The following is a 26,695-nucleotide window of genomic DNA, read 5'->3' on the forward strand; positions in this document are numbered from 1 at the left end:
ACAATTAAAGTCCATGATCAAGTCACAGTGACTTATAAGAAATGAACATACATACATACATGAGCATGTATATGCACACACACTATATAATAACTACTGAAAAAACCAATATACAAATACTGAGAGGCTACTAATTTCCTAATACCAAGTTTTTTGAGAAACTATGAGAAAAGGATTTCAGTTGCTGATATTTACCCTGCAATAATATTTAATGGTTGCTCTCTGAAATACTTTTTGTTTAATGTTGTAAATAACTCTACCCATTATATAAATAATGCTGGAAATAATGAGGAAAGTACATGTGGTCTGTATGGATACAAGATGACCTTCACTGTTTTTGAAGACAAATGCTTTTTTCAAAAGTCCAGTGGCTATTTACAACAACAACTATTCAAACTGTACTACAATTGAAACTTTCCAGATTTAAATTAGGAAAAAAATAGCTATTTCATGCCTAGGTAGGCACATGATACTTGACTAATGAGGATGGTGCACATTAAATTGCAATAAACCAGTTACCACAAGTCTCCAATTCTCTCCTTTAATTTACCTTCCTGTTCTCAGTTTAATTTTTTTAAAGACTGATCAAAAGACATTTTGATCAGAGCCACTGTATTTAACTAACACAAACAATACATAGAATATTTTCCTCAGACTTATGAAGGAATTTTGTCAAATACTATGACTTTGTATAATATATTCTTGAGGAAACATGAAAATTAAAAGTACAGAAGTTGAATATTAAGTATATGTGATAAGAAACCCTATTATAAAATACCTTCTATCATTATAAAGTATCTTCTAGACACAATCTTCGTAATAATACACAGTAAGAAGGTAAAGTATAATGAGGGGATAGCTGAAGCTAAAGGTTTACCATTTTTGGCATGCTTTATGATTTTCATCTTTGTCAAAAACATCACATATTTAAGGGTCAATTCTCTATCAGCATTAGCATTCTACTTTTAACACATTTTTATAAAAACGGGCAAGACACACATGTATACACACAATCTGCTGTACAGACAAAAAAATGGGTATTACTGAGCTACTGACTGGAACAGTGCTACTGGTTTAGTAACTGGAAATGTTTGTCAATCAATCTATCAGAGGCAGTTTATGAATATCCATGTATGACGTATGCCATGCCACATTTATCACAGATTCTATCCTACCACAGATGTCTCAAGTACAATGCTGAAAACAAGTTAGATACCTAAACACATCTCTTCCTATGTGACAATCCACAATGAATACAAGCCATTATCCCCCAAGAGTATTGTTATGGGAGAGTTTTACTGGGTTTATAAAATTTTACCAGAATACATAAGAAAACAATTAACAGGAAATAGTGTTTTGTAACTTAAGATAAATATTCTGGAAAAAAAAAAACAAACCCCTTAAATGAAGTCAAATTCTGAACTGGCCTAGATTTTGTATTCCTTAAATGTATTAATTAGTTGAAATTCAGTGGTGTCTAGGAAGGCTCTCAGAAATGGTTGGCTACAATTTGATTCTGAACTCTGAAATAAGGCAGGGCAGCTGGGAAGGTAAATACAAAGAGTAGTAGTAGCAGGGTGGTGACAGGGAGAAAACACTTGGCAGAAGGCAAGAACTCACAAACCACTGGAAACTGACCATGGAGCAGAAAATGCCCCCAATTACAAGGAAAAAAAAAAAACAACACACAGATACTCCCAAAGAGACTCTATTCTTGTTTTCAATCCATTCAATAATAATTACCATTCTCTATATATCCAAAGTTATATAAACAGCAGAGACAAAAAAGAAAAAGATAATACTGAAAAATTTATAAAACAGAAAGGTGTTTAGGACAGAAAGATGAAAATGTTTCCTATTCTATAAGGTTTATTTATCATTTACTCATTATTACGAACTGCCCTTTGTAACAAAAGCTTCAAAGTGTTTTTATACACTTTCTCATCCTTATGCAGTAACTACTTTTAAGGTTACTGGCAGAGCAGATGATACTTCCAGTTTACAGATGAAGAAGAAGGTACAGATTGGAGAAACGATTTGGCTAAGCTCACATGAGTAAGGAGCTGAGAACAAATTCTGGTTTCCCTGACATGCACACGCACACATGCATAAACGTATGTAGTATATGTGTGTATGTGAACGCTAGGCCCTGGGAGAAACAAAGATGAGCAAGACAAGGAGTTCAAGGCGGGCCTGTTCTGTGACTAACAATGCTCACTGCCTAGAAGGTTGAGACTAGGAGACCAGAGACTCAGAGCCTCACGGGCTGCTGACTGCCAGCTAGCTGTGGATTATGAGCACAGCACTTACTCTTTTGCCTTTATTTTCTTGACACACAAAATGAGGCTTAGGCAAAACAATTTTAATTCAGTGGGAAAACATACCAAATCCTGATCAGGCAGGCCCACTATCCAAGAACAACCAAGTACCTGGTAACTACCTCTGAAGACATCTAAGCCCGGCACACTGAAGTCTGTAAGATCTTGGCAAGAGTCGCAGGGAAGGGTAACGTCTGCAGTCCCACCTACTTTCCTGAATTCTGAAGACACCTGAAAACAACCAAATGAAACATGAAGATGAAAGCACTATGAAACATACTGCCCAATAACAATGTACACTTTAATCATCACCATGACATCTTATTTATACAGAATGCTCACACTTTTTATGTAACTAGATTTTTACAGTGATAACTGAGAAGTAGGCAAGATGGGTACCATTATCCCTGCTAAACCCAGCTATAATCAGTTCTGCTATAATAATGAATATTTCCTTTCTGAAGTATCCATTTCAGATGCTATGACTATAAGACTCAAATTAATTGTCAAGTCAAAGTTTGCCTAAGATACTATAAGCAATTAAAATATATCCATAGCATGAAGGATTTGACAGCTAGACTGTTTTTAACCCTTCCCCTACTTCTGTCATCTCCAACAGTAGCATGTCTCTTCTTGTTCTGTATGAGCACAGTTCAGACACACAAATACTCTTTGGTGTTGTTGGTGCTTAGGCCTGTAAGCAGAGAAACACAGCTCCCCTTCTCCGTAATTCTGAACCAAGCATCATCATATACTCACACAGTACACGGCCTGATCTAGGCCAGTGGTTCTCAATGCACTCCCCAAACCAGCGGTGTCAGCATGGCTTAGGCAACTGTTACTAAAGTAATTCTCAGACCCCCACCCCAGACCTACACGATCCAAATAGGGGGGTGGGAGCCAGCAGTCTATTTAACAAGTACTGCAGGTAATCCTGACCCATGCAGAATCTTCAGAACCACTGATCTGGGCTTAGTCTATAGCTCAATAACATGCCTAAAGCCTCATCAACAACACAGCCTTGTTGTTAGGGTGACCAATTGTCCTAAATAGTATTTTAAGAAATTCTTCTGGTTTGCCCAGGAGTGAGAGGGTTCCTTGGACAAGAGATTTTGAGTTTTAAAACCAGGACAGTCCTAGGCAAACAAGAATAATTTACCTTAATTGCGATTACAGATTAAAGTTGAAACAACTATTCACTTAAAATGGAGTGAAGCTATTATGGACTAAATGCATATTGCATTTTGAGTGGAGGGCAATGGTAACACTACAATCCTAGGATGCACAAATGGATAATTTCATTTATCATGTCAGTAAACAGTCTGCATAGGAACGCTTCAGACCTAGAGGAGAGGTGAAGTGGGAGAGTGCTTTGAACATAAGGATCAACTACTTTTTATCAAACTATAGGGCATTCAGAATTTTTGTTTTCAAAATTCTCTGACCATAACTGAAAGTGACAGTGAGTTGAATAGTAGCCAGCACCTTCTTAGATTCTTGAAACAGTGCCCACTGAAAGACCTAGGTTATAAATATAGTAAAATTTGTCACCACCGACACACGGAGCTGAGTGTTAAGACCACTTAAAACAAGAGAATCTGGGTATGTAGCCCCACAGCACTCAGGTAACTGAAATGCAGAGATCCTAAACTCTGCTTTAGAGACTTAAGTAAACACCATGAACTGCACCCAAAACAAAACGGATAACCGCTATAGATTCTAGAGTGCATTCCACGATTCATTTATACAATAATACATTTAAATTTCCAAGAATCCTGGAGGGTAGCACTATATAAATGCAACCTACTTTTCAATAAGTATATTTAATTTTCAAAGTTCATACCTGGAGGAAAATTGCTAACTTCAGTCTCAATATATAAGCAAAAAGAGATTTCAGAAAATAAGGATTGAAGAGACCTTAACTGTAAACCTTACTGACACAGAGAATATGTGTACAACGTCCAACGGATGCCAGGCTCCGAAACAATTCTTATTATGAACCTAATTTCAAAGCAGTTTTAATTTTCTGAAATGCATTTTCAAGCTTTTCTAGTAAATAACCTACTTCACGCTCTATTTGAGAAAAAGAATCCTCTTTACAGACAAGAGAGATAAATGACTCTCCTACCAATTTATCCTTCATAAAGTCTGACTATTTATACTGTTTCCTGGAAGAGGCCACACCTGTTCCTTTAAATCCTTGTCCTTCCACTTATAACTAGCTATGTAATCTTGAGTAAGTCATTTAACTGCTCCACACCAGTTTCCCAATCTGTAAAATAAGAAAACCCTATAACATAAAAGAATAAAGCTCTCACAGAATAGTTGTGAATATTAAATAATTATGTGAGTATAAAAACATTTGAAACAGTAATGCAATGTGCAGACGTTAAAAGCATTTATAGATTTGCAGCCACACTTTTTTGAAAACCTTCCCTCTGAAAGTCTGTATCTGAATAGTCTGCTGACCATGAGGGGCATAATCTGTGAGTACAACAGAGTTCTTCAGTTGTACTTGACATGGTATTAACTAACATAGGAGGGGGAAATCACTAACACTAGCTAGCACCTGAGTCACTAGCTACATCTTCAGAAACAGTTTTAAACAGTAAAAGAAAAAAGAAAAAAAGCATCAAAAACACAGAGGAGGAAAAACAACCATCAGTTAATTAATAGAAGGAAGTAGTACACAGGGACAAAAAAAATTTAATTCTGAATAAAGCCAGTGAGATATGTGAATGGAAAAAGAATGAGTATGCAATTATTAATTAATTCCCTAAAAGTTTCAAAAGAAAGATGATGTGACAAGTAGCTAGAGAATGAAGGAATGATCAGTAACAGAATTAAGATTATCCTTTTTATATTTCAAACAAATTTGACAAACATGAAACCATAAATGCTGAAGACTGGGAAGCACAACTGTAAACACCTCTCTGATGCAGGGAACTCAAAAGGTACTCAGTCAATTCCAGGCAACAAAATTTGGAATCTAAGGTGTGCATCCAAATATAATTGGGGATATCTGCATAATTTCTAGTAAGAAAGATAACAAAAACGCCAATAACCACAATACCATTATTCCCAGGTCAGAAAAAAACAAGTACTTTCAAGATGACAGAATCATAGAAGAAACAATGTATTTGGTTGGCAAGGACAGGCAGGTCTGTTTCAGCTTTTGAAATGACCAGCAAACACAGCATCCAGTCTCTCACAGCAGCAAAGTGATCAAATGCATCCTCAACAGTAATGTTCTATTAATGTTTTGAACTCCAACCCTAGAGCACTCATTCATTTAAATATCTTTAGGAATGATCTTCTGATAGTCTACTGATAGGAAAGCAGTATTAGATAACAATTAAAAGCATAGGCTTTACAGTCTGACAGAACTAGGCCAAACATTTGACTTTGTGAGTTTGAAAAAGTGGCTTTACTTTTCTGTGGCTACTTTGCCATCTGTTAAATGACAACTTAAAATACCTATCTCGCCTGTAATCCTAGCACTTTGGGAGGCTGAGGCGGGCGGATCACCTGAGGTTAGGAGTTTGAGACCAGCCTGGCCAACATGGTGAAACCCTGTCTCTACTAAAAATACAAAAATTAGCCGGGCATCATGGCAGGCACCTGTAATCCCAGCTACTCGAGAAGCTGACACAGGAGAATCGCTTGAACCTGGGAGGCAGAGGTTGCAGTGAGCCAAGATCGCACCACTGCACTCCAGCCTGGGCGACAAGAGCAAGACTCTGTATCAATAAAATAAAATAAAATACCTATATTGGAGGGTTATTATGAGGACTGCATAAGATAATGTAATGGTCATCAAATGCTAAGCTCAGAGGCAGGCACACAGCTAGTATGCAATCAATGGAAAGAAAGATTCTTTACTTCTTAACAACTTAATTCACAGAGCTTTTCACCATTTTCAATTCTTTGTTTCACTTTTACAAATCCTATTCATCCTTCAAGGACCAGTTTAAATGCCAAATTCTCTGTGAGACCTTAACTAATAAAACCAGCCACTTAAAATGTATTATAGAGCCAGGCGCAGTGGTTCATGCCTGTAATCCCAGCACTTTGGGAGGCCAATGTGGGCAAATCACTCGAGTCCAGGAGTTTGAGACCAGCCTGGCCAATATGGTGAAACCCTGTCTCTACTAAAAATACAAAAGTTAATTGGGCGTGGTGACGTATACCTGTAATCCTAGATACTCAGGTGACTGAGGCAGGAGAATCATTTGAACCCCTGGAGGCACAGGTTGCAGTGAGCCAAGATTGTGCCACTGTACTCCAGCCTGGGCAACAGAGCAAGACTGTCTCAATCAATCAATCAATCGTAGTATAGATACTACACAGCAACAAATAGTAAATACTTATACGGTGCTTACTATGTCTGAGGAAATGTTCTAAGTGCTTTATATAAATTAACTAATTTAATCTCCATAACAACACTATTAGGTAGGTACTAGTGTTATCTATCCTCTTTTTGTAAATGAGAAATGAGAGACAGAAAGCCATGTACCCAGAATCACAAGAGCACCTGGTAGACTGGCTCCAGAGCCTACTCTCTTACCTATGCTGTACTGTCTGTGCTGTTAACTGAGAAGGATGATTAATTATTGCAAGGAGACATTCAAAGAGCTGACAGCTTTATATTTAATACAGCTGGAGATGTTTTCTACACAGGCTAAAATCACTCACTTTGGATAGTTTATTCACCCTTTCATAGAAAATACTTGCATAGTTCAGTTTCTTTATCTGCACAAAATAAAGATGAGAAAACAATAATTCATACACAATCTGTTTTGTATTTTTATATCGGTTTTATATTTTAGGCTGCTAACTTGTGTCCAATTTTCTCAGTTCAAATTTCTAAGATTCTGGCTCCCTTCTTCCAAAGGCCCAGGAGATGGTTAATGGACATGGGCAGCCTTATCCTCATGTGACCAAAGAGATAAATAATGCCAGATCACCTACCACATTAGATTGCTAAAACTATTGTCATCTAATTCTTTTTTTTTTGAGACAGGGTTTCACTCTTATTGCCCAGGCTGGAGTGCAATCTCAGCTCACTGCAACCTCCGCTTCCCGGTTCAAGTGATTCTCCTGCCTCAGCCTCCCAAGTAGCTAGGATTACAGGTGCGTACCACCATGCCCAGCTAATTTTTTTGTATTTTTAGTAGAGACAGGGTTTTACCACGTTGGCCAGGCTGGTCTCCAACTGCTGACCTCAGTTGATCCACCTGCCTCAGCCACCTCCCAAAGTGCTGGGATTAGAGGCTTGAGTCACCATGCCCGGCCTGCCATCTAATTCTTTATGCAACTATAATACAGTCTTCAGGAATCACTGAATATTCTCAAAAACGTACGCCATTTTGATTTTATACACACGTCAAAGATACTCCTTTGTAGACTAAAAAATACATACATATATATAATTACTCTTTAAACAAAGGGAGGCTCAGAGGTATGGTAACAAGTCATACACAAAAATTACAAATATGAACATTCTTTGTCTGGAAGACAAAAAGTATCTTTCCTTTTTAATCAAACTTTATAACACAGAATCAAGAGAAAGAATAAAACACACGTGCCCAAAGGATAATATTTGGTTTTTACAGAAAATTCTAAGCTCTTGAAAGAGAAAGAGCTTACAAGAAAACTACCATTTTCCCCTAATTATAGCAGTGCTACTTTATCTACTTGTTCTAGGAATGTATTTTTGGTACCTTGTTTTAAGATTCAGAATATGTTATAAAATCAACAATGAACTCCTGTGCTAGTGTTCTTAGGAATGGCTACACTTCAAAATAAAATACAGTAAAGGAGCCAAAATTAACAAAATAGCTGTTTCTCAATTTCCTTTCAGGATTTTTCAAAATACAAGAATTAATAAAACCTACATCGCTTAAGAGAAGGAATACATCTATTCAAGACCAACTATTCTTATATTAGTCTCTAACCAGGTTTCTATTTAAAGTAAGATATGCTGTCATCATGGTGACTGTCAAGATAGGTAGGTCTTACTGGTCAGACACAGATTAACCCACTAGACCTGATGTATCATGGCCTTCCAATTGGCTTATGGCTGGGAGGCAAACAAGTGCAAGGAAGGCCAAACAGCCAAGGCAATATAATATATATTAAATTGAAATGAGGAGCCAAGGACATTCAATTCTATGGGTAAAGAGACTCTAAACAGGAACACTTAACAGACACGCCCATCACGTCCTCTGCAACACACTAAGCTTGCATTTATCATATGATGCCTGCACCTTGTGTAGCAACTGTGTACTTGTCTGTTTCCACACTAAGGGAGCAACTGTTCGACACATACCAATATCCTAAGTCCAAGGGTAAGTGTGAAACAGCATAGATGTAAAATAAATGAGCAACAGAGAAGGCAGCAGATACAAAGCAAACAGATGTCACTATCTTCTCTTATTCCACATTTTGCCTCAAGAACCTCTTATCCTACAACTAGAATAGTAAAATCCAGGTTTATTTTTTAAATGTTGAAATAATGTGAATCACCTAACCCCTTTGAATCTAAGTTTCCTCTTCTATAAAGGAAAAAGGACCAACTCTTAAGGTCCATTCAGCTAAATAATTTCATAGTCCTATAATGAAATATATTCTGGCAATAGATACTTGTCACTATTAACTTAATGCTTCTACATGATCAATCATCATGCTCGTATCTGAAACCAGAGTTGTACTCGTTACTGCTATGCTAGTCAATTGCCACATGGACTCATAAAAGGAAAACAATCCACAAGGCACTATTTTTGAAAACATTTGTAACATCTGTAAGTACATAACAAGTCTTAGTAAAATTAAAAAGATATAAAATGGTATTTGCTCTAGATAACCTAGACTTGCCTTTGCTAAAGACTTGCTGGGATTTTTGTATCAGGGAAAATAAGTTGTTTACCCTCATGTTTCTTGGGCAACTGGAAATCCAAGTTGCTAGTATTTAGTTTGCTAATGTTTCAAAGCTAAGTTCTTATTTCCGAAAGTCCATAGCAACATTTCCATCTCATGATCACACCACCTCTGTTTTTTTTTGTTTGTTTGTTTGTTTGTTTGAGACGGAGTCTTGCTCTGCCACCCAGGCTGGAGTGCAGTGGCCGGATCTCAGCTCACTGCAAGCTCCGCCTCCCGGGTTTACGCCATTCTCCTGCCTCAGCCTCCCGAGTAGCTGGGACTACAGGCGCCCGCCTCGTCGCCCGGCTAGTTTTTTGTATTTTTTAAAGTAGAGACAGGGTTTCACCGTATTAGCCAGGATGGTCTCGATCTCCTGACCTCGTGATCCGCCCGTCTCGGCCTCCCAAAGTGCTGGGATTACAGGCTTGAGCCACCGCGCCCGGCCACCACCTCTGTTTTAAAACCCTGCAGCGGCTTCTCTCTGCACTTAGAATGAAATCCAGTCTTCTTACTGTTGCTTGTAAGACCCTACATTAGCTGGTCCTCTCTGACTTCTCCACTACTTGCAGCACCTCTAGGCTTCATTCAATTCTCTCAATTTGTCACATTTTTCCCACTTTAGAGGCTTTGCACTATCTCTTCTCTCTGCTAGGAAACTTCTCACTCAGGTCTTCACATGCCTAGTTTCTCCAAAATCTTAAGAGCATTTCTACTCAAGTGTCACCTTTTTAAAGAGGTCTTCCCTGACTACTCAGTCTGAAGTGTGCTCTCACCACAGCAATTCTTTATTACCACATACTCTTTGATTTTCTTTACACTTCTTATTACAATCTGAAATTGTTTAGTTTATTCCTTTCCTTATCATCTTCCTCTTCTGTCAGAACAGCCAAAATAGAGGCTCTGTAAGAACAGGAATGTTGCCTACCTTTTCACTCCTGTAATTCCAGTGTCTGGAACAGTGTCTGGCACACAGTGAGTGTCAAATATTTACTGAATAAATAAATAAATAAAAAGTAATGGGAGCTGCATCTATTTAGCAGCACTATTCCAGGCTCTTTACACAAAGCATCTCATTTAACTTCATGACAATTCCACAGGAAGTGGATATTACTCCACTTTACAGATGAGGAACTAGAACTCAAAGAAATTAAATGACTTGATCAAAGAAAGAGACTAGCATAAAGATGATACCTAAAATATGAACTTTATCTTCTCTCCCAAATTTCCTATATCTCTTTTTTTTGTAACATGTCTATTTTGCCATTTATGCTCTAAACTGACCTAGAATTTTAATCTCTAAAATATTTAAGGACTGTTACAATCATGTGATGAAAAAAATAACCAGAACATGGTCCAAACAAAATAAGACAAGACTGTTAAAATGAACTTGCCACTTCTGTCAGATGATTCCAGCAAAAAGAAAAAAAAAAGTGAAAGATTAAGTAACAACATTAGGACTTTTCTTTAAAAAATTTATATTTTTAAAGGATATGCCTAAAAAATAGAGGGTAATCCTAATTTCAGATGAAAAGGCTGCTAGTCACGTGTTTAAGAATAATGAAAAGGCGGTTGAAGTATTTTTTAAAAAGTAGTAGTGAACTAGCATCAATCAGAAACTGAGCTTAAAAATGCATACCACTGGCTGGGTGCAGTGGCTAACACCTGTAATCCCAACACTGAGAGGCCAAGGTAGGCGGATGAGGAGGTCAGGAGTTCGAGACCAGCCTGGGCATAAGGTGGGACCCAGTCTCTATCACAAAAAATTGGGCATGGTAGCACATGCCTATACAGCTACTCATAAGACTAAGGCAGGAGAATGGCTTGAAACCAGGAGGTGGAGGTAGAGTGAGCTGAGATTACGCCACTACACTCCAGCCTGGGCGACAGAGTAAGACTCCATCTCAAAAACAAAACAAACAAACAAAAAAAGTATATCATTAACAATAGCATTTTAAAACATGAAATATTCAAGGACTGCAATGATATTAATAGCTAATTTAATGTGTCAACTTGGCTAGGCTATGCTGCCCAGTTGATCAAACACCACTCTAGATATTGCTATTCTATAGATGTGATTAATGATAACAATCAGTTGACATTAAGTAAAAGAGCTCTCCTCCATAACATGGGTGGGCCTCATCCAATCAAATGAGGCCTTCAGAGCAAAAACAGGTTACCCAGGGAAGAAGGAATTCTATCTCAAGACTGTAAGAGAAATCCTGCCTGCCAATTTTATAAATTTTGGACTTGCCAGCCACCACAATCACATGAGCCAATTTCTTAAAATCAATCTCTCTCTCTCTCTCTCTACACACACACACACACACAAAACGCACCCTTATTGATTCCGTTTCTCTGGAGAACCCAACTTACAGAGGCATATACGAGACCAAAATATAAAAGACTTGCATCCTATAAACTACCAAGTATTACTGAGAGAAATAAATAAAGCCCTAAACCGAGTGCTATACCATGTTCATGGGTCAGAAGACTCAATAATTTTAAAATGTCAATTCTTTCCAAATTGACCTACAGATTCACTGCAATTCCAATCAAAATGTCAAGCAAGCTTTTTAAAAAACATGACACTTATTCTAAAATTCATAAGGAAATGTAAAATACCTAGACTAGCAAAAATAACTTTGAAGAAAACTGGAAAACAGTGATTTCAACACTGAATAATCAACGCAGTGTAGCACTGGTGTCAAGATCAACAAATACCTCAATGGAACAAAATTGAGTCCAAAATAGAATTACATATATAAAATCAACTGATTATTCACAAGGGGAAAAGGGAATTCAATAGAAAAAGGATAAATTTTCAATAAATGGTGTTTTAAGAACATCCAGACAGAAAAGTTTTCTATACTCAAAAGTTAACTCAAAACGGATCACTATATTTACATAGAAAACCTAAAACTACAGAGAGAAAGCACAGGAGAAAACCTTTGTTGACCCTGTATTACACAAAAAGCCTTTTAGATACAGTACCAAAAGTATAACCCATAAAAGAACAAACTGATAAATTAGATATCAAAATTAAAACCTTTGCCCGTCAAAAGACACTGCTAAGAGAATGAAGAGACAAACCACAGTCTGGAAAAATATTTGCAAATCATACATCTGATAAAGGATTTATACATAAGAACCCTCAGAACACAGTAAGAAAACAACCAACCAGATATTTTTAATGGGTAAGAGACTTGAACAGATGCTTCACAAAAGAGAAAGGGATAGCAAATAAACATATGTAAGCATGCTAACCACTAGTAGTCATTAGAGAAATGCCAAATTAAAACCACCACTACTCACTAATTAGAATGGCAATAATTAAAAAGACTGACCACACCAATTGTTAGCATAACGCTGGTGGGAATGTAAAATGGTACGGCCACTTTGGAAAACCATTGGCAGTTTAAGAAGAAACTAAGTAGGTATAGAACATATAGCTACCACATGATTCAGCCATTCTACCCCTAGGTATATGCCCAGAGAAATGAAAAGTATATGTCCATACAAAGACATGTACATACATATTCATAGAAGCTTTACTTTAAAAGTCAAACACTGGCAACAATCCAAATAGACTATCAAAAGGTGAATGGATACACAAAATGTGGTATATCCATACAACAGAATACTACTTACCAACAGGAAAGAGTAACAATTGGTACATGGTACAACATGGATGAATCTCCAAATAATGCTGGGTGAAAGTTGCCAGACAAAAAGAGCGCATACTGTATTTTAAGACATGCATGCCAATGTAAAGTAAAAGAAAACAGACAATGGTTGCCTAGAGAATGCCGGGGAGGGTTATCAAGGGACGTCAGAAAACTTTTGGGGGTGTATGTTTAGTATATTGACTGTGGTGATGGTCTCATGGATAAACACATGTCAAAACTTAACAAACTGCACATTACAATGTGTCATTTATTGTATAACAACTATATGTCAATGAAGTTGTTTCAATAAAAATAGAGACTTGCCAAAAGTGTTAAGGACAATAAAAAGATTTAAATACATTCTCAACAACAACACAAAAAACAAAAGCCAGGTTACTTACTTGGAACAAAATTGCTAACAGATAACCTAAAGAATTGTTTTACTCGCAACTGCCTTGAATTGGTCTGGGAATGGGAAGGGTAAGATGAAGGGGGTGAAGGGAAAAAAAGAGGAAAAAAGAATGACCTTTTAATCTGGCAAAGATAGGGATTAAAAGAAAAAAAAAAATCAAAGTCCAAGATAGGAAGGAGACAGTAAAAGAAAAATAATTACTTTCAATTTATGTTTATAGGTCAAGAAAAATATTATCCCAAGACATTAAATGTATCTGCAGATTTGGTAATTTCCAAGGAATCAGAGTGAAATGCCATGAGAACTGCCCAATTTACGCCCCCTTCCCCCAACATGCCACAAAAGCTCTGATTAATAAGGAACTGGCTTCTCTGACATTACCTTTGCTCCCGGTCCTCAAATATTCTAATTAACTATACCTTCTCTGACTTCTCTCTGGGCTCCTATTCCACCTGTCCCTTAAACACTGGTGCTCTCCAGATCCTTGTTCTACTTCTAGTCTCACTCTACAACAGGGTTTACAACCTTCCAGGGGAGTTTTTGATTTCCTTTGATAATCTGATGAAAGCTAGGGACCAGAACAATGTATATTTACATAAAATTTTACATGTAATTATTTAAAAGGCTTCAAAACCCTTCTGAACCCTGGCCATGTATGTATTCCTTAGGGGATACATAAATGTATCCCCTCGGGGGAGGGCGGGGGGGGGGAATTCCTTTTGGAATTCCGGTCAAGGCTTTGTTTCTTTAAAATCCCATGCAGAGTGAGGAGCACACATAGACATGGTAATAGGAAATTTAAATGCTCACAAGTAAAATTCACATAGAATCTAGGACATCATGATATCTTTCTGGATACTAGAGAAACAGTTCAACTGGGTAGATTCTTAGCTTAAATGCTGATTAATAGATTTATGAAGGAAGCTCATAACCACAATTCTGTAGAAGTTCATCCTCTTTAACGTTTGTTTTAAAAAGGTGATTTGAACGAGGGCATAGAAAATATGCCTATCAAATTTTGGACAATAAGAGGTTGTGACAGTGAGCAGTGGATCACAAACCCAAGGTTTAAAACATACTGACTGATTCAGTCTAGGGATGAGATGAAGGTCAGGAAAGATCCTCAACCTCAAAGATCCTTATGTAATATTACTCTCCTTTTCCTCAGCTCCCAATAACCTGTGGAAATGCAATACATTTACCAAGACTGCAAGCTCCTTTAGGACAATGCTCAAGTCTTATTATCATCATACAGCACCTTCAGTGATGCCAGTATCATTACGTGAACTATATTCTGCTTTGGTAACAAATGTCCAAAATCATGGTGCCTTACAGCACAGTATTTATCTCCCACTTATACACCTATCACAGCTTCAGCTCTGCTCCATTATTCTGGGACCAGCCATAGCTAAGGCATGCTGGTTTCATGACACAGGGCCAAGGGCCACTGGCAGAACCACAAGATGAAAAATACCTGCTCAAACGTGGGACACGTCACTTCCTCTTAACATTTTATTGGTCAAGGAAAGCCAAATGGTCAAACCTGATGTCAACAGAATGAGAAGTATAATCTGACTACAGAAAGAATCCTGATAGAGAGAAGCAATAAATATTTTTGAAATAATAGTCTACCACAGTGCCTTCCTTATGAAAAGTGCCTAGTAATTGGTAGTAATTATTTATACACCAGATCATAAACACAAGGACAGAGCCTGCAATGTGTCTCGCACCTGACACACCAGTACCACATGGTACCTACCACACAGGAATGGACACGCGCATATTAAGTGAATGAATAACAATGAGATGAGCATGAGATCTGGAATCAAAAAGCTTGCAACGAAGTTCTACATGTGCCAATTCTAGACTTAGTGGAAAGTCATTTTTTTCTGATTCTCAGATGGTTGTTGTGAAGATTAAATAGATGTGAAAACACTATGAAAACTGCTATTTTATACAAATGTTAGTTGATATCTTCAGATAGATAAATTCATTTAAAGTTTTATAGTAATGCAATAGATAATACCCTAAGCGTCAATTGGCTAGTAAAGAGAGACAAAGATCAGACTTAAGGCAATTCACATGAAAAAAAGACACGGTTTCAGTTGATCATAAAAGCTCAATGTGATCAAAGGGTAATGTGGCTGCCAAAAAACGCACTGCAAATTTCAGACTACATTAATAGAAGCACAGTATCCTAGATAATCGCTTCACTGTATTCAGCAATGGTCAGACCACATCGGAAGTAGTCAGTTCAGTTCTGGCCACTGTATTTTCAGAGGTAAACTGACAAAGACTTTGTCATGAGTTGAGCGATATGGATGGGGAAAGGTCTGTAAGCCACATCACATGCATGTGGTCTGAAAAAAAAAAAAAGAAGATTTTTTTCCCTTAGTTTGGCAAAAAAGAAGACTCAAGTAGAATAGTCATTTTCAAATACTTAAGAGTTATTGTGTACAAGAATAAGAAGTTTCACATACATAGTCTTAGATTTCCAAGAACGAGTAAGAGAGGAAATACGTTTAGCTCAATGAAAAGCTATTTCTATGAGAAACCTAAAACAAGGAAAAGTGGATGAAAACATGGTTAGAAATGCACTTGAGGAGATCAAAATGGGTGTGAGTCCTATAAATCTAACTCACTCTTCTGTATAACCAAACATTTTTGAGGCATATGAAAAGGCCCAAACAGTATTTCTCTTTTCTAATTAAATAACAACAACAAAGAATGAGAACCAAGGTAAGAAGTAAAACAAGTTGTTTGGTCTAACAAACATTTGGAAATGCATGCTGTTGAGGGAAATGAAATTTTAACACTAGGTAACATTAAAGATAGATACAGTGTCTTGGATTTTTACAGAGAAAACAGGTTTAATCAAAATTGTATTTAATCTAAAATTTATTTGTCCTAATATGACCTAACTCACCATTTTCAGAAGAAAAGCACAAACTATTTTAAAAGTTCCTACGACAGCTGTTGAGAAAAAATTTCTTAATATTAAGAGTTAGTGTTCAAATTACAAGACAATATTAGTGTATCGACCAATTGTATAAGCATTCAAATTTCCCATGGTAGACTATTACACAGCATGGCACTGGCATTGAAAAATGATCCCTTGCTAAGTCTTCCTTTATTTCCTGGCACTATTCAAAATCCAGCACTTTTCCAGTCTCCATTCCCAGCTTCCAAATTCCCTTATGTTCTCTGCATACTCTGGACACCCTAGTAGGTCATAAGTAGTAAAGATAAGTACCTGGTTTAGCTTTATATCCCAGCCCCTCATCTTCAACTCATTCACAGCTGGCATAATAAACACTAAAATTTATTAAAATTTGAAAAATTTCTGATTTTCAAACCACATTTCCTTCCTATAATGAAATTTTTTTAAGTTACCCAAATAACTTTGAATATATTTTAATTGTTATGATAGCATAAGTGTGAGAAAGTAAAGGTGGGCTAGAGGGACAGATAGGAGATTATTACAAGAAATATACTTTTATAAAGAGTACTTAATAAAATAACTTGGAAAAAACTCTTCTTCCCTTAAATTTTTCTTTGTGTACGAAATGTGCATATGTAATAGGATTTAATAGGACATGGTTCCTGACACAAATTACTAAAGCCCTACCTACTTCTCTTACTGCTGGTATGCATCTTACAAAGTAAGATTAAAAAGCAGCTTCATTGACTTAGGAAAATTAACTTACACATGCCTTTTTGGAATATAAATTCAGATTTTTAAAAAATCTATTCTCCCAAGCCAAAAAAAAAAAAGGAAAATGTGGGGGAAAAAAAGGGGAACACCTGTTCTCTTCTAAGGAATATGAAAGTTTAGGACTCATTCAGTACAGGTTAAGGATTAAGAACTTGCCACTGGAATCCTGTACTATTTCTCTCCCTGCTCTGTTGTGGACACTACCAATACCTGTGCAGGTCATGGGAACTGAATGCTAAGCTCAGAAATCAGAACTAGTCTCAAATCTCCCATATCAATCCATCCAATGGGAACAGCCTACATTCCACTGGGAGATAGGACAATACCTCACTAGAGATAGTACTTTTGGAAAGTACTCAAATAGTTGTCAGTCTAAAGCACAGTAACTAACGAAAAATCTTAAGTTTAAAAAAAATCAGATGCTCAAGTATTAAAGCAATTATCTTTAAAAGATGAAAATGATGCACAATAAATATTGATTTGTTTAAGAAGCCACTTCAAATTAATTACAGTTAACATGTATTGAGTATTTTCTGTATGTCAGGCATTCTTTTAAGTGCTTTTAAAACATTAATTCCTGGGTACTCTTTACCACAGCCATATAAAGTAATATTATCATTGTCTTCATTTTACAGATGAGAAAAAGGAGGTACAGAATGGTTAAGCAACTTCCCTAAGACAACACAGCTACCGAGAGACAGGACAGTGATAGGAATTCAGGGAGGATAGCTCCAGGTTCCATTCTACCTTTAGAGTTTGTATTGCTGGATTATATATCTTGACACTTGAAGGTCCCTTTAAGTCTATTAGCTTTAATCACATATGAAATATTATCACAGGCAGCCAAGGCTGTATAGAATTATTATTAAAATGCTTTCACAATCAACTTTTTTTTTTTTTTTCCCAAGACAGTCTTGCTGTGTTGCCCAGGCTGGAGTGCAGTGGTGTGAGCTCGGCTCACTGCAAGCTCTGCCTCCCAGGTTCAAGCGATTCTCCTGCCTCAGCCTCCGGAGTAGCTGGGACCACAGGCACCCGCTACCACGCCTGGCTAATGGCTAATTTTTTTTTTTTTTTTGTATTTTTAGTAGAGATGGGGTTTCAACGTGTTAGCCAGGATGGTCCCGATCTTCTGACCTTGTGATTCGCCCTCCTCAGCCTCCCAAAGTGCTGGGATTACAGGCGTGAGCCACCGCGCCTGGCCCACAATCAACTTTAAGACCAGATGACTGAATCTAAGACATCACTTAAGCCACCGGAATCTAACATAATTTTTAAAAACATTTTGGCTTTATTATACTTCATCATAAGTGCAACAACTGGGTGCCTTTTATATATTTAGCATAATGTCTGACACTGTCACTAAGACTCTTTTGCACAGAACTAGATCTGGGATATTTTATTCACATTAGTATTTATTAAAGTAATTTTACTACTTCTCAAATTCTAAATGCAATAATTCAACAGACATTTGAATACTGAATAAACACCAAGTAGTATGAATATAAGATAAATTAGATGGTCTCTGCTCTCAAGGGAGGCCACGGTTACAAAACAATGTAATAATTGCTTTTATGGAAAGATGACCAAGCTTCCAAGGGAACTGCGTGCTGCCTAGCTCAAGTGAGAATGGTGGCAGTTCCATGTGCAAAGGCATGTAGATGTCAAAATAACATTTTCCTCTCAGGGAACATCAAACAATTTAAGTAGAACTAGAATGCAGGGTTTACACAGAGAGCAAAAGAAAGTGATCAGAGATAAAGAATGAAGCTGGAGGTAGGAAAAGAAAAGTCTTATCAGTCACAATAACAATAAAAAACACAGCAAGGATTTAAGCAGGCGAGTGATAAGATCAATATGGTAACAATAGAGGCTATCGTATTTTTAAACAACAGAACCTTGCTCAACTAAAATACTATGCAAACTTCCACGCTTAAAATTAATCAAAATAAAATAGCACTGGTTGAAACCGGGATGAACTGCTTTACTTCCTCTAGCACACTCTCAGCAGAAAAGTTTCAAAACCACTGCTTTAGAAAGTAAAATTACTATCTCTACACAAATATGTTCTACTTACTTCATGCCTCTCCTGACATGATTCTAACTGCTCAAGTACAATAATTCATTCTAGTAGTTGTTCATCAATTACAGAAATAGTCATATACAGAACTAATCATATAGCATGAGATCTTCAAAATTAATGACAAAAAAAGGAAGATAAAAATTATCAGCTTTTTCACTCAAGTTAAAATTATAATTTAAATGAACACATTTTCTAACCTAAAAGTCAGAATTCATAGTTGGACAAATACTAGTGTATTTATGGCCACAGAATATTCAAAACTGGTACAGTGCAGTGCTGAAACATATAGAATGTAACTGGCATAACTGTAATTTTTTTCCAAGATTGGTAAACTTGAATTTTCCTAACAATGACCTTCTGTCTAAAAGCCCTTCTTCATCTAAGAATAAGGTGTCTATTCTTCCACCTTATAAAATTTGGAAATCTAAATGTGCTTACTAAAAATGATCATCAGTGTGAAACTGCTTATCTTCCTTATGGCCATTTAATATTCCCAGCAATATATGTAAAACTGGTTAAAGAGGTACATATGCCTCTCTTGCAATTAACTACTCCTGACTCTTCACAGTGAGAAGGGTGAATTAAAAATCAAGGTTATAATCCCAGGGAAAAGGCATACAATGATTAATTCAACATGTTTTAGAACGAAACAATTACACTTACTTTATACAATCTAAACTAATCCTACTATCTTTCTCTTTACCTTTACCCCCTTCCCTCCCAGTACTAACATTTGTGGGGAACACAATCACTCAGTCTTAAGAATTTTTAAAGAATCATCTGCTTTATAATTAACAGATTGAAATGTTCAAAACAATGTTTAACACACAATAAGAGTTACACAATGATCTCAGATAGTTATTTCTTTACTCCATCAGATAAAACATTAGAAAACAGCTACCCTGGAGCACTCTATCGTGCATTAAAAGTTCGTGCATTAAAAGTTCACTCTCAATACTGCTGAAGACTATTGACAATTACTAAAAGGAGAAAGGAGTGAGAGAAGCATACGCTACAAATTAAAGCTGTCAATACATCATTTGACCAATATGTGTAGTATATTTACTTACAGGCATGCTTAAGAGATGGTCCTTAATCAGAAACAGTACATCATTACAAGCAAAATACCATTTCCATATGGATATTTACTCAATCGAACACGTGGTAATCAACAGTTCATTTCTGGGCACATTCCAGATTCCCTAAATTTGCAAAAAATAGCAAATGATTCTGCTATAAATTTGTTTGGGATAAAGACATCTCTGTACATTATAGTAAAAATAAATTACATCACATGCTGCAACTAGTCATTTTAGATAAACAGCTTAATAAATCACTCATTTCTACTTCTTTCAGCTACAAAAGTCTGAGGACTAGCATATAATCACAAAGAACAAAACAACTTTTTTCTTTTAGAGAAGCTTCTGTTTGTAAATCAAAACTAAAACCTACTTAAAAGTAGTTAGACAGAAACATATAAAAAATCCTCACATGTAAAATAAAAACAATCAAAACAATACCAGTATCACACATTTAACTATATATTCAATTTAATAGTAAAATTTCCACTCCATCTATTTAAGGGCATGTTTTTTAGATCTTTTTAAAAAATATTCCAGACAAATAGGTTAGTTTTTAAAAGACTGTACACCTACTACATTGATTTTAACAATACAGCAAATAAATTTAACTTAGAACAAATGCCAAGAGAGTTATTAAATTACATATACTGTGCTTAATTGTCCCCACAGGAATATAAAAATGTTCATAAACTTAAGATAAATTTATATTTCCCCTAATTTGTGAAAATTGCAATAATCTTTCTATTTAGAGTAACTGATTAAACTACATTGGACAACTGAAGTTCAAACAATTTCTCAGATGAAACAGCTGGGAGAAAATAAATGGAACAGTTTTTACAAATGAACTTTGTATTGACGCCACAGGTAAGATGATCCAACACCTAATACTAAGATGAGTGGAATCAGGAAAATACAAACATGTAACAGTGAAAGAAAATCCTTTAGGGAGAAAAAGAAAATGCAATTTAGAGTCACCCATGATTAAAACTCCGAACTCAGCCTTTCTTTTTTAGGGGTGTCCGGGGAGGGAGACAGGGTCTTGCTCTGTCACCCCAGACTGGAGTGCAGTGGCGTGATCCCAGCTCACTGCAGCCTCAACCTCCTGGGCTCAAGCGATATTCCCACCTTAGCCCCCAAAGTAGCTGGGACTACAGACATGTGCCACCACATCCAGCTAATCGTTTTGTATTTTTTGTAGAGACAGGATTTCACCATGCTGCCCAGCAGGTCGTGAATTCCTGAGCTCAGGCAATCTGCCCACCTCGGCCTCCGAAAGTGCTGGGATTACAGGCATGAGCCACCACGCTCGACCTGAACTCAGCCTTTCTTATTTTTAAAAACTGTTGCCTACATTTCTGCAGATCACAAAATCTAAACTTTTAAAAAATCCCATGCAGTGGACATACATATACATATTATTAGATAATATTTTATGCTTAAGAAGTCTAGTAAATTGGCTGGGCACAGTGGCTCACACCTGTAATCCCAGCACTTTGGGCAAAAGGCCCAGGCGGGTGGATCACCTGAGGTCAGGAGTTTGAGACCAGACTGCCCAACATGCTGAAATCCTGTCTCTACTAAAAATACAAAAATTAGACAGGCGTGGTGGTGGCTGCCTGTAATCTCAGCTACTTGGGAGGCTGAGGCAGGAGAATCACTTGAATCTGGGAGGCGGAGGGTGCAGTGAGCCAAAATCGCACCACTGCACTCCAGCCCGGGCGACAGAGTGAGACTCTGTCTCAAAAAAAAAAAAAAAAAAAACAGTCTAGTTAACATTATTTTGAAACCCTAGTTTACATAAAGTATGGTGCATAATGATTGCATTTTATTGAAAAGAACATTGGGAACAGAAAAATTAAGTGACATTTTAAAAGTGACATTGTCTTAAATAATGAAATTGAGAACATAAATCAGTCTAACTTCCAATTATAATTTCTAATCATTACCGCTAGCCTCACATATCTTGGCATAAATATTTGTAAACTGCAGTAGTACACTTACCTTTTTTACATGGATTTTTTAAAAATTGTAATTGTGTCCTCATTAATCATAAATCCAATGTAATATACTTTTTAATCTCACTATGTTCTGAAATTAGCAATCATTTGAGACAGTCCCTTGGGATTTTTTAAAAAAATGGAAAACGCTTCCTTTAATATCTCTTGTTTAATCTTCATTTTTACTCATTTGTTCAATTGAGGAACTAAGAGCCTGCACTAAAAAAATCAATGGCACCATTCAAGCTGTTCCTTCCATTTTTACAATATTCAATTATGCTAAGAGGAATGAAACTGTGCCCAGTATCCCAAAATTGGGCTTTTGACCCATATTCAGTATTAAATTAATTTCTTGCATTCTGTCTAATGTATAAAAACAAAACAAAATACTATTAAGCATTCTGAAGGTATTTTTTTTACTTCTTATATGCCCTGATGCTTATTAGCTCTTATCCTTCAAACCCCTTCTTTAAGAATAAAATTTCTTGAAAACTAGGAAAAGGTGAAGGTGTCATTGTTACCCAAGCCAGGCATGAACAGTATAAATCAAACGAAACTTGATTAGTTATCCTTAATAAAGTTTGCGGCTACTTCCTTCCTTTCCTCCTCATCCCCACATGAAGTATGAACTAACTCACAAATAAGTTCTCCTATTAACTCACATTCCTTTTTTTTCTACATGACCAAAGCAAAATAATTTCTGAATTAAACTTTCCAAATACTTCATTCATCATCTCCTGCAATTCCAAATAAACGCAAATGCATTAACACAAAGGGAAAAAAAACTCCTTTGAAAGAATATATAGTTGTTCTTTTACCAAAATAGCATTTTTCACAAGTGACTCAAACAGAATTACAGCTTGGGAAAAACAAGCCTTTAATTGTGCAGAATAATTTGCACCTACAGAAAATTTCAAGGTAACGGTTTTTACTGCTCGTGGACTTTAGACCAAATCCATTTATTTTGATTTTGCTGAAGTTTGGGTATAACTGCTTGTTGGCCTCTGCTGTGGGACCACTGTCCTAGTGAGAGTGTCTGACAACAAGGTGCTTTTGATACTCCACTAACTGAACTACCTTGGATGAGGTTCCTGACAAACCTGATCATAAAATTTTACTCAATGGTGAAAAGCATTTTAATTAGGCTTCAATATATTCCTTAAATCAGGCTTGTCCAAACCGTGGCCCAGGACAGCTTTGATAGAGGCCCAACACAAATGTGTAAACTTTCTGAAAACATTATGAGATTTTTGTTGCAATTTTTTAAGCTCATTAGTTATTGTTAATGTATTTGATGTGTGGCCCAAGACAATTCTTCTTGTTCCAGTGTGGCCCAGGGAGGCCAAAAGATTGGACACCCCTGCCTTAAAGGATGTGGGATAAATCAGAGGACAATATTCCCACTCAGTTAAACCATTATAGGTGGCATATAAGTGGAACAATACTGAATTTAACTTTGTCCCCAAACACTTTTGGTAAAGAGATAACTCAAAGAACACACCGATAACCCTAACATATGCCAAAAACCTGTTCCTAAATTGTTGTATGCTGACTGATTATTCACAAATCAAATCACATTTGATGAATACCATATAAAGGGATTAAGTACTTGAAAGCAACTTTTAGTGAATTCCTTTTGTAAAATTCTCACGTAATAAAACCAACTAGTAATTAATTTGTTTTGTAATCTTAAACTTTCAAATGTCAAATTTCTTAAAGTAGAGCACAGCTGTTTTCATAAGCTGAAACATTCACACCACATTACTGCCCTTCTTTCTAGTGACCATCCAGCAAGCTCTAAAAATGTCACCCCAAAAACGAGCTATTCACCTGTGGTAGAATATACAAGTAATACTAGAAAAATTGAAAAATAAGCAATTCTTAAAAATGCAATACAGAAATGTGTGTATAGTAGTTCAAAAAAAAGTCAAAGAATGATTTTATTTTTGGCCATGATCACAATAAAAGCTCGATAAAAATGATTTTTAAAAAACCAAGATACGCATAGCCCAAATCACTTTCGCATGTTGTTTTTACCACCTGGAGTAAACCGTTCAAGAACTGTTTATCTCCATGAACATATAACCTCCACGATGCCACCAAGGTCAATAAGACCTACAGAAGGGGGATATGCTAATTGTTGATTTGTCCAATTCTACAGTTGCCTTGAAAAAGAGAGAAGAGAGAAAAACATAAAAATTTATTTATATATTACAAGAAATAATACTTTCAGGCTGTAACAATTAAGTACCCCATTACAGGACCGTATACAGACATATGTCAGCTATGGCCAATAGGAGCATGATGTAAAAGAGACCTCATAGCACAAAAGTAGCTGCACAGAAATAACAAGATCCCAAATGGACTGATCTTTCTCTGCATCTGGCATTGAAAACTTCTGGTATCCCGGCTACATGCCCCAAGGACTCAATTTCAAAGTGAGGGTACTCTGTTGAGGAAACTTTCGAAAATGACAAACAACCAAAGATACATAATTAACAGAAAAAGCACCCACATATCAGAAATGCTTAGGTAAGGAGCAAGTGTGTATACGCTGAGACTGCTGGTTAACACCAAATTCACACTCTTATTCTCCACCAAAAATTCTCTCTGCCATTTCCTCACCTATCATCACAATCCTGCATCTTCACAAACTACGAAGTTTTCTTAGATGAGATTTAAATTTTAAAACACATCCACTTGGGATAGTGTTTATGCTAGACTTAAGCTCAAAAAATCCCTATCAGCTTGAAACCATTATATCGGTAATTTCCAGGTAACATTCAAATTTTTTTTTAAAGACATGCCACAGCTAGTACCTGATTTAGTGATTTAGTGGAGAGTTTATGAATAATTCATTCTAACGTTTGGTAAACAGGTAGTATACACATACACTATGATAGTGTAAAATTAAAAAGGAAAAAAATCAGCAAAAGCACTGGTTATTCACAATCAGCACAAGACTGTCTCGTAAATTACTTTCAGAGAAGCTCCAAACTGGTGGGTGGCACTGGGTCAATGCGATTACTTAACCCTGGCAGTTACAACTAAACTCCACTTTGATGGGATCCAAAGCTTATTACAAAAAGATGACTGCTTGGGCATATCAAGTACTTCGGTGTCCTCCTATTTTGTTCCCACGGAACACGGAGCCTGACACCTGAAACTCTTCAGACACACATCACCTTGCTTCGGGGCTTTGGAGTTTTGTGTACATTATTTGTAAAGTCCACCGGACATAAATTCAGTTGTGTGTGTACAAGAATTTATTTCCTGCATGCACAAGGGAAGAACTCATGTCAAATCAAGCAGTTCCCTCTCGCCAAAGTAACTTTTTTATCATTTAGTCCTAAAATAACCATAAGCAACAAACATTAAACACTGGCATGGCAACGTGCACACATCATGCCCTGGTGCTACACACAGGCGGATTCGTTCATCTCCGGTCCCCATCCAGACGGGTGCTCCCGGCCCCTCTCCCTCCGGGCCGGTCCAGCCTGGCTTCACCCGAGTTTTTGAAATCCGCCACTTTCGCTGGCCCCGGCAGAAAGCAAGGCGCCTCGTCCCGAGGGCAGAGTTTCTTGCAACTGCCGGACAAACATATCCCGAAAGCTTCTCGCGGCCCCCTCGCCCGGTCCCTGCACTTCACGAGCCCCGGGGAGGGGCCCACCTGCCTCCCGCCGCCCGCCCCATGCCCAGTCGCCGCAGCTGCACTCCGGGGCCGCACCGCAGCGCCCACTCCCCGGCCCCGAGCCCCCGACGACTAGGGCGCCCGACCCTGAGGGACGGGGGCTCCCAAAAAGCACCCCCCGACACTAGTGACCCCACGACACCCCCCAGAGACCGTGTCCCGAGAGCCTGTCAGCGCCCCCGGAAGGGGGTCAGGAGGGGGGCTGAGTGCCCGGTGTCCTCTCCGCTCCGGACGCCCTCTCCCGCCCCAAGGCACTCACCTAGCCCGGGGTCGGGGGTCGGGCGAGGAGGCCGCCCGCCCGCCGCGGCCCCCACCCTCCCGCTCCCGGCGCCCCGCGCCCCGGGCCCGACGCGCGCCTGGAGCGGCCGGGGGAGAAGGCGCGGGGACGCGCCAGCGCTGGGGTGAGGGGCGCGCGAGGGGCGGGGGGCAGGGGGCGCGGCGAGAGCTGGGGTTCGGCGGTGTCCGCACTGAGAAAGCAGCCTCCGCCGCGTCCGTCATGGCGCGCGGCGGCGGCAGCGGCTCCCTCCGGTCTCTCTGCTCCCTCGCCTTTAGTTTGACCTTTCCCTCCAGTGTGTCTGAGGGAGAGCGGCTGTGCGCGCGCGTGTGCATGTCTCTGTGTGTGTGTGCGCGCGCGCGCGCGTGGGGAAGGGGCCGGGTTCGCTCCCCGACGCCTGACGTCACTGCCATGGCAACGGCAACCCCCGCCCCTCGCTTCCCATTTCCTGTCCCCGCCCACTGTGCACGTTCTGGGGCCCTCACGTGCTCACTCACACGCACGCACGCACGCACGCACTCTCGGGGCGCGCGCGCCCAT

The 26,695-nt window shown here is 38.1% G+C and overlaps 1 protein-coding gene across 1 annotated transcript; it reads right to left on the reverse strand.

Moving 5' to 3' along the window:
* LOC117079085 (cyclin-dependent kinase inhibitor 1C-like) lies at positions 1-26,695 on the reverse strand. The gene is made up of 3 exons (XM_033202700.1): positions 26,653-26,695; positions 26,141-26,456; positions 1-2,549 (listed from the first exon to the last, which is right to left on the reverse strand). The coding sequence occupies exons 1-3, from the start codon at positions 26,693-26,695 to the stop codon at positions 2,525-2,527; spliced, it is 384 nt and encodes a 127-aa protein (XP_033058591.1). The 3' UTR covers positions 1-2,524.

The sequence above is a fragment of the Trachypithecus francoisi genome, unplaced genomic scaffold (assembly GCF_009764315.1).
Source record: "Trachypithecus francoisi isolate TF-2019V2 unplaced genomic scaffold, Tfra_2.0 Lachesis_group7, whole genome shotgun sequence".
Taxonomy (NCBI): Eukaryota; Metazoa; Chordata; class Mammalia; order Primates; family Cercopithecidae; genus Trachypithecus; species Trachypithecus francoisi.